Source organism: Acipenser ruthenus, chromosome 53, assembly GCF_902713425.1.
Source record: "Acipenser ruthenus chromosome 53, fAciRut3.2 maternal haplotype, whole genome shotgun sequence".
NCBI classification, from domain to species: Eukaryota; Metazoa; Chordata; class Actinopteri; order Acipenseriformes; family Acipenseridae; genus Acipenser; species Acipenser ruthenus.
The window spans coordinates 2,800,426-2,815,090 of NC_081241.1; the positions used below are offsets into that span (position 1 = coordinate 2,800,426).

The window sequence follows — 14,665 nt, forward strand, 5'->3', positions numbered from 1 at the left end:
CCACAGGGTAAGCATTGTGCAACAGTCACCCCACAATCAGCCTCCAGGAGTCTTTTCAGAAGCAATGTTTTGCTGGAATAGTTAGTAAGCATTGTGAATAAAATCTAATCAGAAACAGCCAGAGAAAATCCTCATCAAGTAAGAAATGTAATGAACATGATGTTGTTTAAGCATTTAACCTCAGCTGGTTTCTGTGACAGGATGGCTGAGGGTTATTAAGACTCAGAGACAGTAGCTGTGGTTTTAAACGCTGGGGTGCACGTTTATTAAATAAAATAAAATCAAAACAGTGTTCATAGAGCAAAATAAAAAAAGTTATAAAAAGTCACAAGCACAAAACCAAAAGAAAAACACTCAGACCTTTTCAATGGTTTGCAGTTTACCAGCCACCTCTCCAAACACTCAGATTTCCTTTCTTAATTCCTTTCTCTTAATGGAGCTTCTAGCTCCCTTGTTATATCATGTGTCTGTTCCCAATTAACAACAATTATCTAATTTGGGAACAGCCACATTCTCATGTGTATTTGTAAGGGACAGGAATTAACCCCATCCCTACCAACCACCACCACCAAACACAAACCAAATACTATTTACAAACAGGTCCCCATGAGCATTAATATCTGGAGAGTTTTCAAAATTAGCAATTGTAACTGTTAATGAAAACACACCAGTATTGCTGATTGAAATGAAATCTATTTGAAATGTTTGATTAACGGGGTCCTATTCCTATTACCTGTAACACAGGAAGGAAGGAAGTGAACGGGGAGAGGAAACCAGTGTGGGGGCTGCAGGATCAATGGGCTTCACCTGAGTCAAAGAGAGTGAAAATAAAGAAGTGTGGAAAACAAAACGAGCAACAGCAAAACAAGGGGCTTGGGAGAATGATGTTCTGATGATGAGAGGCAAGACCTTGTTTGAAAATAATGACAAAATAGTACACAGATTTGAAAAGTAAGGCCCTGGATTATAGGCTTTGTTTGAGTGTTCTTTATAAAATGGTTTTAACACATGAAATTATTATTATTATTATTATTATTATTATTATTATTATTATTATTATTATTATTATTATTATTATTATATTTTTACGTACAATTACCCATTTATACAGCAGTATGGAGTAGTGGTTAACGCTCTGGACTCTTGACTGGAGGGTCATGTGTTCAATCCCAGATGGGGGACACTGCTGCTGTATTATTATTATTATTATTATTATTTATTAGCAGATGCCCTTATCCAGGGCGGCTTACAATTATAGACCAGTGTTACAAGATATCACATTATTTTTACATACAATTACATAATTTTTTACATACAATTTTTTTGTTTTTTTACTGGAGCAATCTAGGTAAAGTACCTTGCTCAAGGGTACAGCAGCAGTGTCCCTGGGCTTGAAGCCACAACCCTCCAGTCAAGAGTCCAGAGCCCTCACCACTACTCCACAAAATCAGCACTGTAATAAATTAATATTAAGTTTGAACTCCACCAAACTCACTTCCCTTGTGAACAACTGAGGATACAGACCCACACAGAAGTGAAGGTCTAGTGCCGTCAAATGCATACCATAGCTATAAAAGGGTTACTGTGACATTCTCAAATTTCTATCCAATTCCCAACTCTCTTCTCTCTGCCCCTCTCACACTGATTCAGCAGTTTCTGCTCAGCCTGCTTGTCTAAATCTGGCTTCAGTCACAAATCCCGCCTCTTAGAGCGTCACACAATTCCAGGAAATCAGCACAGTGAAGTTTTGTTTCTTGTGAAATCGTCAGTCTCTGTCTCATTGCAGCAGAAATGGCAGAAGCTAATGTTCTGGTAGGAGAGGACCAGATTAGCTGTCCAGTGTGTCTGGAGATATTGAAGGACCCGGTCACTACAACATGTGGACACAGTTACTGTATGGAGTGTATTAAGAACTGCTGGGATCAGACTGATCATACGGGTGTCTACAGCTGCCCCCAGTGCAGAAAGACCTTTACCCCAAGGCCTGTTCTGAGCAGAAACATAATTCTTGCTGACATTGTGGAGAAATTAAAGAAGACAGGACTCAATCCTCCTCCTGCTCAAAGTTATGCTGGACCTGGAGATGTGCCGTGTGATTTCTGCACTGGGAGAAAGTTCAAAGCTGTGAAATCCTGTTTGACGTGCCTGGCCTCTTACTGTGAAACACACGTCAAGCCACACTATGAGGGGGCTGCTTTCAAGAGGCACAAACTGATCAATGCAATTGGAAATCTGGAGCAGAAGCTTTGTGCTGAACACCAGAAGGTTTTGGAGGTCTTTTGTAGAACTGATCAGACGTGTATTTGCTTGCTGTGTACAGACGAAGAACACAAGAGCCATGATACAGTCTCAGCTGAGACAGAAAGGAGTGGGAAACAGGTAAGGGTTTGAACCATTTCCTTGTAGCTATCCTAGAAGATAAGAATTCCCAGGGATATTTAACATGTGTGTTTACTAGGTTATACAGTTTCACATTAGATAATTTTTTAATTTGCTATTAAGAGCTACTTAAAGAGCCATCGTTTTTTAATTGCTCTATCTAAACTATGATGTACTACAATGTATTTCAGGGTGTAACAGGGTGTTGTTACGGGTGTGGCTATCACTGATTGACAGGAGAGACACAGGAGGTTTTCTCTGATACGAAAATACAAAACATTCAAAACAAATCACTGCTCAAAAAAAAAAACTAAAAAATAAAAGTTGACCAAACAAGAAAGGAGGTCCCGCTCCAGGAACCTCCAGAGGAGGTGTCTCCCTGACACCTCCTCTCTAGACTTGGGTGAGATTAAAATCCCCTAAACTTTTTCCCTTTTCCTTCTAGTGCTAGCGATCCCGGTTAACTCACACAGTGATCCTAGATACATTTTTAGTTTTGTGCTGTTTTCACCCTGGTTAACACACGCAGTCGTAAGGGGTCCTACAGCAACACTCTCCTTCCCAGACAGTCTGTAACCCTGCTTGTAGAACCAAGAAACTGGATTTTCAGCCCCTTTTTAAAGACAGGGCTAATTGATAACCATTAATCAATTAACAAATGGCCATATTTCACACCTGGATTTGAATATGCCCTGCCATATCTAGCACACACTTAATTTCCAAAACCATTATTTACAATCAAACAAAAGCACACTATTTACATGTGCAGGGCCTCAGCCCTACCTAGCAGCATAAGAAAAAATGTTGTTCAGCTATTTTGTGGTACATTTTGTTGTTTAAAATTTGTATAATTTACAGTATATTCCTAGTTTTATTTATGTATCTTGCAACTTAATAAAATCATATATCAGTTTCAAGCACCTAATTTAAAAAAGAGAAATAAAAGACCAATAAACAAGATTAATATGACATACAATATACACGATTAATATGACATACAATATACAAGATTAATATGACATACAATATACAAGATTAATATGACATACAATATACACAGGGCTTCTGTTTCTCTGTGTTTATTGATTTCATTAAACCAAGATCCAGCCATGCTTGTGTTTGTAGTGATCTGGTGTAAATATGATCCTCGCTTGGAAAATTGGTGCTGCAGCCGGAGGACGGAGCGAGCTTCACCCAGTGCTGCCTCTATGATGCAGGGCCTCTTTAATATATTGAAACAATGATTGCAGCACAGGGATCATAATATCTTCTTAATAAACTAATACATCACATTTTAAACAAGACTTTAATAATTGTGTTTTGATATATAGTAAACAAAACCCATGCCTTTAAAAGTGACACATACGCATCTATCTGCACTGGCAGAGCTGCTGTGCCCGTGCCTTTAAAAGTGACACATACGCATCTATCTGCACTGGCAGAGCTGCTGTGCCCGTGCCTTTAAAAGTGACACATATGCATCTATCTGCACTGGCAGAGCTGCTGTGCCCGTGCCTTTAAAAGTGACACATACGCATCTATCTGCACTGGCAGAGCTGCTGTGCCTGTGCCTTTAAAAGTGACACATACGCATCTATCTGCACTGGCAGAGCTGCTGTGCCCGTGCCTTTAAAAGTGACACATACGCATCTATCTGCACTGGCAGAGCTGCTGTGCCTGTGCCTTTAAAAGTGACACATACGCATCTATCTGCACTGGCAGAGCTGCTGTGCCCGTGCCTTTAAAAGTGACACATACGCATCTATCTGCACTGGCAGAGCTGCTGTGCCCGTGCCATGCCGTTCTTGCCACTCTGCCCACAGTGAGAGGTGTGTTTTTGGGAGGCTTGCTTGTACACTTAAAATGTTTGATCTTTCAATAAATTACCACCATCTAGCTTAGAATAATTGTTTTTATTAGTAAAGTGTTAATCTTTTTGTAGGCATATATATATATATATATATATATATATATATATATATATATATATATATTTTTTTTTTTAATTATGAATGCTCAAAGTAAGTAGAGGGCGTGTAACAGGGCGAGCAGCCCTGTACAGGATTTGTTTATTTTAGAACAGGGTTTCCCTGTTATTTTGTTTTGTTATTTATGTATTTGTGACGGCGTAGCCATTTGTTTGTTATTATTTAGTAGCGTGGATGGGAAGCCCCGTCCACACAGGATTTAGAAAACTCGTGCATAAGGTGGCCATCTCCTGAATGAATTAGGTGATTTCATTTGTTGCTAATCAGGAGATGGTCACCTGTATAAAAAGCCTGCAGCTCTCCAGCTTGTGGTGGGTGTACGAGAGGAGCGTATAGTGTGGAGAGAAACAAAACAAAACAAAACAAAACAAAACAAAACGTGATTTAAAAAGATTCCAGGAACAGTGACAGCAACTGCCCAGCCTGACCTGGGATCGGATTATTTTGTGTTTGTGATTATTTTTGTTTACCCTTTTGTTTTGCTCTGTGAGCACAGTTTCTTTTTGTTAAAATATTTTATTTATTTTTGTTATTTGAAAATAAAATGGCGTGCTGCGTCATAGACTTTAAACTGCAGTCCCTGGTGTCAGTTTCCCTTCCTGCTTCTGCTGTGACGTCACCGCCCAGCCACCCTGTCACAGGGCGTAACTCAAATTCAAGATGGCTGCCAGGCAGAAAAAGTAGCTGAATTTGGTGTGTTAAAACACATTTTTACACGATTAAAACAGATGTTTAAGTTAGTTAAAAACTACATTTTATAATAAATTTTGAATTTTTTTGTTGAAAACTTTGTTCGACCACCCTACAAGTACCTTCTTTCCTTTGCTGTCTTCCACAATGAAATCCTTCTGGTCACGGACGTATTCTTCTGGTGTTTTTGTGTGTCTAGGCATTTATTAAATTTCACCACAATTTGCAAATTTTGTTTTAAATTCCATGAGTTTGTAAACCCTCCCTGTCAAACCAAAGCTTTAAATCCTGCGAGCAAGAACAACCCTCCAATTCTAATTGGAGTCTAATTTCTATAAATCTAAATCTTGCAAACGTGTACAATCCTGCAATAGAAATGCAGGAATGTGCTGCCACTCAATATACAGTAATCAGAACGAATCAGTGATAGATACAAGTCAGGAAGGAGGGACATTTCCAGCCTGCACTGGGAAAGGTTGTTTTTTGTAGATTGTTTTTTTTCAATGGCAAAGGGGTGAAGTTAGTGTGAATTAAATAACCATTTCCAGTGTACCGATTTCATTTTTTTGTATCGGGGGGAATTTATCTGTGTTTATCATCACAAAATGGAAACCAGAAGCCCTAAATATACATTAAGGAGAAAGTTGCTTCAGTTGCCTAACTGCTTGACTAAACAAATATGTAACACATGTTAGATCAACCATCATTCACTGTTACTAGTATGAAACAATACCATCTAGTGGACAGCTACTGTGGATCAAGTGTCTTTTTGTGTTGCTGGCAGCTGTGCACTAGATGGTGCTGTATCTTACTACTATACACACATGTTGTCTGATCTAGCCTGTGCTACAGATGTCTATGGCGTGGGACTGGAAATGAAAAGCAAAGTATATTCCAGAACCACTCAGAATTATGCAATTATACATTGTAAAGAGGTAAAATATATTTGAATTAAAATTGTTCTGACATTTTCAATAGCATACTTAAACAGTCTTGTGTTGGGTGTGACAGTTTATCACTCAATGCCCCATCAGAAATGTCACTGTGTCACTCTGTTTCTACACAGAAGCAGCTGGGAGAGACACAGACAGAAATACAACAGAGAATCCAGGAGAGACTGAAAGTAGTGAAGGAGCTGAAACAGGCTGTAGATTCACTGAAAGTGAGTATTGACAAGTTGTAGTTATTATTATTATTATTATTATTATTATTATTATTATTATTAGTAGTAGTAGTAGTAGTAGTAGTAGTAGTAGTAGTATTAGTAGTAGTATTATTATTATTATTATCAGATGGACTGGAACACATCTACAGAAGTTTACTGTCTATGCCTGGTGTGTTTTTGATATCAATTCTAACCATGTCTCCTCTACTGTGTTCTTTCACTCAGAGATCTGCATGCATAGAAATAAAGGAAAGTGAGAAGATCTTTACTGAGCTGATCCGATCCATTGAGAAGATCCACACTGAGGTTATTGAGCTGATTGGAGCTAACGAGAAGGCTGCAGTGAATCAGGCTGAAGGACTCATGAAGAAACTGGAGCAGGAGATTGCTGAGCTAAGGAGGAGAAACGCTGAGCTGAAACAGCTTTCAGATACAGAGGATCACATCCATTTTCTACAGGTAACATCACTGCTTGTTAGAAAATCTCAAGTCCATAACTGGGACGGTTTCAGACAGACCTCTCCAATTGAATGAATCCTTGCTTTTCCCCAGGAATGTTTTGGACCCCATTCTGTTTCACTGAAAACTCCTTTTCTCCACTTTCCTGTTGTAGAATTTCCAGTCTCTCTGTGCCCCTCCTGAAGCTGGAGACTTACCCAGCGTTACTGTCAATATAGACATCTCTTTTGGGGCTGTGAGGAAAGCTGTATCTGAACTTAAAGGTCATATTGAGGACTTCTGCAAGCGGGAATTAGTCAAAATAACCAAAACAGGTTGGTGTGAAATATATTCCTTTGGTAGATATCATTTACAGTGACATCTCGACTGTTGATAGCAGGAAGGAAGAGAGTTTCTAAAGATAGCACACGAGAAAACAACACAATAGCATTCAAACAGAGAGAAAGGGATTCAAACATTAAACAAAACATTCATTCCATATAGGATGCTAACTTGTAGTCCTGCACTTTCTCATCAAAGATGTATAGGAATTGGAGGTCTGGTCATGTTTGTATTCCAAATCCTCTACAGTAAAGTCTTTGGTTTAAAAAGGTTTTCTGTATCTTATTTAGTGAATGAAACTGCAGTTTATACCCTGGGGTCTAAGAGCCGTGACAGATGCTTAAAAGGTAAGGCTTTTCTTCCAGTAAAACATTGTCGACCCAGGGGACTTTTTTGACCTGAAAAAAGAAAAAAGGACCAGGGGTCACAAATGGAGAATAGATAAAGGGGCATTCAGAACAGAAAATAGGAGGCACTTTTTTACACAGAGAATTGTGAGGGTCTAGAACCAACCCCAGTAATGTGATTGAAGCTGACACCCTGGGATCCTTCAAGAAGCTGCTTGATGAGATTCTGGGATCAATAAGCTACTAACAACCAAACGAGCGAGATGGGCTGAATGGCCTCTTCTCGTTTGTAAACTTTCTTATGTTCTTATTATTTGTTTTATTATTTGTTCAGACGGCTTTATCCAAGGCGACTTACAGAGACTAGGGTGTGTGAACTATGCATCAGCTGCAGAGTCACTTACAATTACGTCTCACCCGAAAGACGGAGCACAAGGAGGTTACATGACTTGCTCAGGGTCACACAATGAGTCAGTGGCTGAGGTGGGATTTGAACCGGGGACCTCCTGGTTACAAGCCCTTTTCTTTAACCACTAGACCACACAGCCTCCTTATGTTCTTATGTTCTTATCTCCAGAGACATTTTTCCTTTTTGGAAGGACCCAACACCTCAGTAAAAGAGTGGCTGGAGATGTATTAGATTAGTTCTTGTGTGAACGATTCCTGATGAGGGTGGAGTTAGCAGGGTCCTTTGCTACACTTATTAACTGAACAGATGGAGTTTGTCTTTAAAAATTAACAGCATGGCAGATTGCTATTTGGAATCTTGTGTGTGTTGTGTATTAATCCAAATGCTTCAATTCTATGTTTCCCAATTTTTTTCTACCAAGTGAATGATGTTGCAGTTTATAGTCTGCAGGCTCCAGAGCCAAGGAACAGAGACGAGTTTTTAAAATGTAAGTCTGTTTTCACTGAAACATTTGATTGAAAGATGTGTCACTCCATTGTGAGAAGAGCTAACACTACAGAACATAGAGGGGTGGAGCTTGAGGGCAGCAGTTATTAATATTTAATAGTAATCGTGAACCCATTAATCTACACTCCTTTCCAATAAGTATTGGGACAGATATATAAATGCAGAATATTTTAAAATGAACAGCATCATTGCTTTGTTCATTGATTCCCAGCTGCAAAATGAATTCACACAAACTACCCAGAATAATACAAATAATCCTATTACCCCCAATGCCCTTTTACTGTTTTTAAGTTGTAGCAGGGAGGGGGAGCATGGAGGAGTGAGTATGGAGGAGGGAGCAGGGAGGAGCATGGAGGAGGGAACAGGGACTGTTAAAGCAGGGAGGACATAAGATGGAGCAGACAATGACCTGTGCTCTTCTCTTCAATCAGATTCCTGTCTACTCACACTAGACCCCAACACAGCTCATAGAGTGCTCTGTCTGTCTGAAGGGAACAGAAAGGTGACATGGAGTGGAGAGGCCCAGCCATATCCTGATCACCCATCAAGATTTGACAGCCGGGCCCAAGTGCTTTGCAGAGAGGGCTTGTCTGGGACTTGCTGTTACTGGGAGATTGAGTGCAGTGGACAATGGACTGATATAGGAGTCACATATAAAGGAATCAGCAGGAAAGGAGGTTGTCTTTCTTGTATCCTTGGACGCAATGACAAGTCCTGGAGTTTGGATTGCTCTGATTCCAGTTACACTGCCTGGCACAATAACAAAAAAACTGCAATAACTGCCCTCTACTCCCCCAAAATAGGAGTGTATCTGGACTTTAATGCCGGCACTCTGTCATTTTATGGAGTCTCTGACACAATGACCCTCCTACACAGATTCCAAACCACATTCACTGAGCCGCTCTATCCTGGATTTAGGCTTTATCCTTATTCCACTGTAACAATCTGCCAGCTGAACTAGACTGTTTTGTGTTTTAAGAAAACCTTTGTATTGAACTTCCTGTCTGTCCTCTCCACTCCTCGGGTGAAGGGAATGTTCAATCTGATATTCTCCATGTGTAAAATCAAGCACTCAATCTGGAAGATCTATACAGTGTCTGAAATTGTTGTTAAACATTTTTAAACAGCCTGGAATATACAAGCAGCACATTACCCGGTATTGTTTCTAGACAACTTCAGTCCCAATCCTATGAAATTTCATAAAGCCTATTAATCAATATCATATAATATGTACATTATTATCGACACTAGGCAACATGCTTTTGAAAACAATCGCTAAACGTGAAACTATATTGTCAGTATCTTCTATAATATCTTTCAGCTACATTGTATAACGAGAATAACCATGCAATCTCAAAAAGCATATTGAACAATATTATATGTACTTCAGTAACCACATAACATACTAAAATAAAAGTCTATTTTGAACCCATATACATGTATTTGGAAACAATCACTAAACGTGAAACTATATTGGCACTATTGAGTCACCCGGCTCCGGGTCTAGGTTTCAATCCAGTTCGTTGTGTTTCCTTGCACCACACATTGACTGCTCTGCTAAAGCTATCTGATGGGCTTAGTAATTGCCCAACATTAACAACACATGGATGGTATTGGCTATCTGCATGTAATACATGTAAGACAAAAAATAAATAATAATAAAAAACTATATTTGTGTTGGTTCTGTGCTGTTTAAATTTATGATTTCACTCTTATAACCGTCTCTTCCCTAACCATCCTCTTCTCTTCAATCAGATCAATTGATCACTTTATGGACAGCACTGCCACCTTGAGGCAGAAAACAAATAACCTTGGTGACAGAACACAGTCCCTAACCGTACCTGAACCACAACCCTTTCCATACAATAAAACAAGACAAAACAGAGGCACTGATGTTTCAAGAATACAAAAGGTTGCGTCCGAGAGCTTTTCACTTTGTGTTAAATCATTCTAAAGGAGGTACATCCAGTTATTGACTTGACTGATGTATACATATTTTAAGGTTCTGTGCCAGTAGTCACAGACGACATTGGTTTTGTTTGTATTTTCTTTGCTGATCTGTCTTTAAATTATTATATTTGAAATATTTTTTTAAAAAGCAAAAATGGCACAATGGTGACATATCTATAAGCATCAGATGCATGTAACAGTGTTCATGAACATTTTATGCACAAACAACCATCACTTGTCCGAGACATACAGCGTTGTAAACAAGTCAAACTTTGATATCGTTATCTTTTAACCATTAATAAATGAATCTGTATGCTTTTTGCCAGTCCTGTTGCCCAGGTGAGATCAACAATACATGCATAAAATAGATGTTCAGGTAGCTTTTCACAAACTGAAAACACACTAAACCTTCCAGTATGTGAGAGGCGGTTTGTTCTCTGCCGGTAAAGCTAAAATGTTCTTGGGTTTTTTGTCAAGGATGGTAAAAAGCAACCCATTCAATTTATTTATAGTGAACAAAAATGAGCATTTCCTTTCCATGGTAAAGGTGCCATGAGGGTTTACAACACAGGAGCTCCGTAGACATTTAGTAAACAAAAAAAAGAACAATCAAACAAATAGTTACCAGCCACTATTTCTCCCTTCACAGTCTTTCATACCTTGGCTATTTAACACTTTACAGAGTTTTCCCACTACAGGTTGTGTAGCCTGAACATATAGAGCTACGTCCCCTCCAGGCTAGCTTCACCTTGGACTGAAACAATTGCTCTCTCCATCCCATCACATCACCACCACCATCTTCTGTTGTGCACAGCACTTCAGTCCAGGGGGTGCTGCCGCACCCCCAGCACCCCTAGTTCCAGCACCCCTGCAACATGGCAACTTATTTAACAAATCCACACTTTCAAATACAAACTAGTGGAAAATGCGTTCATACTAGAGCAAGTCATAAATACACAGCCAACATTGCTCTCTGTATGTTTCAAATACTGAATTTCAAGTAGATGAATAGTATTTTGACAGCGCCTGCACTGCACCGTACATTAGTAGACTACCACGGACGCACTTTGGTTCAGTGTACAGTATCATAGAGTCTGTAGTGTAGTGTAGTATAACGCAATCCTGAATATATATATATATATATATATATATATATATATATATATATATATATTTATGTGGTTGTGGGTTCGAACACAAATGGTCCTGTGCAGGGCTGAGGGCTGGCACTATTACTTGTTTTTGTTTTATTTTTTAATGTTTGGTATTGATTGACCAGAAAATGTTCCTGGCCTTCTCCAGGGCCCCCTTCAGGGCAGAGGGCCCCAGGAACTTTCGCTGACCTCTCCGCCCTCTTGGTGGGCCTGGTCAACTCCGCTTATTATCACAATGTATGCTCAGTCCACTCCAGGGTTAGTCTCCTACAGATAATAGTGAGTGGACTTTAGGGTAATTTCACATTTACGGTGCCTAAAAAGATGAAAATATTAATTGAAAAGCCTGGGTCCATGTAAAATCATACTGTTAGATGGATGGGAAAATGTTTAACTGCATGTAAAGAATTATATTATGTGATGATTGGAAATAGGTTTTAGGCTACCAGTAATCAGTATAATACTTTGAATTAATAGCAGAACATGCTTAAACAGTGAAGTTCTGCCAGTCTCACTGTTGGGTAGATCGTCTATGGAAGGTTCCCAGCCTAGAATAAAGAAAACGAGACACTCACGCTCTAAACTAGGAGGATGTCCTTGCCTGTTTTTGAGAAAATATTGGATTTTCAAAAAATGTTAATGCCGGATGTACCCACATGAAACCGTTTGGGAAGCAATCTGACTATTCACATCTCTCAGCTGGCCCCAAGGAGAATAGTTTAAACATTTCAAACACAAATAAAACGTTATTACATACACTAACAGGCTGATTTTGAGAAAGCACATTTTTAGAGAGAAAATAGAAGTCACAATTATTATTATTTATTTCTTAGCAGACGCCCTTATCCAGGGCGACTTACAGTTGTTACAAGATATCACATTATACATTATTTCACATTATACAGATATCACATTATTTTTACATACAATTACCCATTTATACAGTTGGGTTTTTAGTGGAGCAATCTAGGTAAAGTACCTTGCTCAAGGGTACAACAGCAGTATCCCCCACTGGGGATTGAACCCACAACCCTCCGGGTCAAGAGTCCAGAGCCCTAACCACTACTCCACACTTGCATTTTCAATGTAAGTTTTTTTTTTGTTTGCCACTTATTATACGCGTCGATTTTCAACAGGGGCGGGTTCATTTCTCCTGCTCGCAACGCCCTTTGCGACTCCTGTTAATGACTGATTCAATTGAAACGACAATTGATTCACAAGCCAGTTGGTCACATTTCAATAATCTGGACGTCCATTTAACAGGAAAACAACAAGGCAGCACAAATGTCGTCACAACAATGGGAATAAAATAAAGGAAAAATACACCCAAGTTGAGATGTTCTTTTTGGCCAAAGTTCCTGAGCCACTGCTAAATTTAAAATACGGAAGGATATAACCATAAAAAGGTAAAACGAAGAAGTTCAAAAAATAATCCTGGATCTAACACACAGAACGGCTGTTGTGATGCACACCCTAGTGTCTGTAAATCACTTTGGATATAAGCGTCTGCTAAATGACTAAATAATAATAATAATAATAATAATAATAATAATAATACAGCGTGCCTATAGTCTCTGATGCAATATTAATAGTTATATTATTTACATGCAATATCTGAATGTTTATGTATGTTTGTAAAAAAATAATAATAATACAAAATGTTAAACATTAATATGCGTTTGTTACATATGTTTTTGAATGGTCATATGTTAATTATGTATTTAATATATTATTAAATTAGCCAGACTCCACTTATAAGCCCCTGTTCGAATTTTCTGAACAAGGCACTGTTCTCCACAATAAATGAGTCGTGGCATGAGCCAAGGTACTTGACAACTAAATACCATTGAGTATCATATAAAACTTGCACAGTTAAAAAATGATGATGTTTTCATTCCTTGAATCTGGAGATACTGCAACATGTGTGCAACCTATTACACCTAGCATGTTTGGGAAGACAAACACCTGATAATATCTGTGTTTGGTTCCATTTTGTTCCACGTCCACAATAGGAAATAGTATATACCCTTACCCTACAGAAAAGTGCATCTGTGACACAGGCCCAGCGGCAGCATGAATGCTGTGGAGGGGCATCCACTTATTTAGGGGGGGCTCATTTTGGAAAAGACAAATCAATTAGCTCGTATTCTCTACTATTTTACTTCACTGTGATGACAATAAACATAAATAAATAAATTATATGACAGCGCAATATTATGAACTATCCACACAGCACGAATTACCACAGCTCTTTCTGAAAAGTTTTTTTTTTTCTTTTAAAATTATTATTATTACCACATTAGCAACAACGGGGTATCTGAGCAACAATCAGCAGGCCCTCTCCAGAGATTGCAATAAACAGATTCACACACACACCAAATTACTGTAAGGTAACGAATGTAATGTACACATAATGCTTGCTTTCAATACTGACTATAAAAAGCAGACGCGCTTGTAAACAATCCGACAAGGCGGCCCTACGAAAAGGGTTTCCAAACACCAGAAGCAAGTAGACATTTATTATTGTTACTTATTTCTTATGAGACACCCTTATCCAATGCAACTTACAATTGTTACAAGATATCACATTATTTTTACATACAAGTACATTATTTTTGACACACTTTTTTTTTATATACAATTAACCATTTATACAGTTGGGTTTTTACTGGAGCAATCTAGGTAAAGTACCTTACTCAAGGGTACAGCAGCAGTGTCCCCCACCTGGGATTGAACCCACGACCCTCTGGTCAAGAGTCCAGAACACTAACCACTACTCCATCATGATGATGATGATGATGATGATGATGATGATGATGATGATGATGATGATGATGATGATGATGATGATGATGATGATGATGATGATGACGACACGGGATGAGCCATCATCGAGAGGGCACTATCTCTATTAGAAAATTATGTTTTACCATTGTTTTCTTAAAAAAAAAATAATAAAAAAAAAACACCTTTAAACCTAAATTTACCTTGAGGGTACCTTTCCGCTGAGTAAAGACGTTCTAAGAAAATACTCCCGAACAATGTTTTCTTTTTTTTAAACGATTGGACAGAAATACACCCAAACTTACTCCCATAATTTCCTTACATTAAGAAGTACTAGTTGTTTTTCATGCATTTGATCTGCCAAGTTAGTAGAAACAATTGGGGCAGCCTTGACCCCCACAGCTTTGACAGTTGTAACTTGGCGCGTGGAACTACTGTTCCTCTCAATATTTCTTACTTGATAAACAGTAAATGCTACATTTTAGAATATTTCGTTTCTTTTTTGTCCACCT

At 38.6% G+C, this 14,665-nt stretch overlaps 1 protein-coding gene across 2 annotated transcripts; it reads left to right on the forward strand.

Moving 5' to 3' along the window:
- Nucleotides 1-1,731: 1,731 nt before the first annotated feature.
- Nucleotides 1,732-9,891, forward strand: LOC117432839 (tripartite motif-containing protein 16-like). 2 transcript variants are annotated; one of them, XM_059016763.1, is made up of 7 exons: nt 1,732-2,379; nt 6,124-6,219; nt 6,448-6,681; nt 6,836-6,995; nt 7,293-7,349; nt 8,180-8,245; nt 8,697-9,891. In XM_059016763.1, the coding sequence occupies exons 1-7, from the start codon at nt 1,792-1,794 to the stop codon at nt 9,224-9,226; spliced, it is 1,731 nt and encodes a 576-aa protein (XP_058872746.1). In that variant the 5' UTR covers nt 1,732-1,791; the 3' UTR covers nt 9,227-9,891. The 2 variants fall into 2 exon arrangements, with proteins under 2 accessions (XP_058872746.1, XP_058872747.1); XM_059016764.1 differs by lacking the exon at nt 7,293-7,349.
- The last annotated feature ends 4,774 nt before the right edge of the window (nt 9,892-14,665 follow it).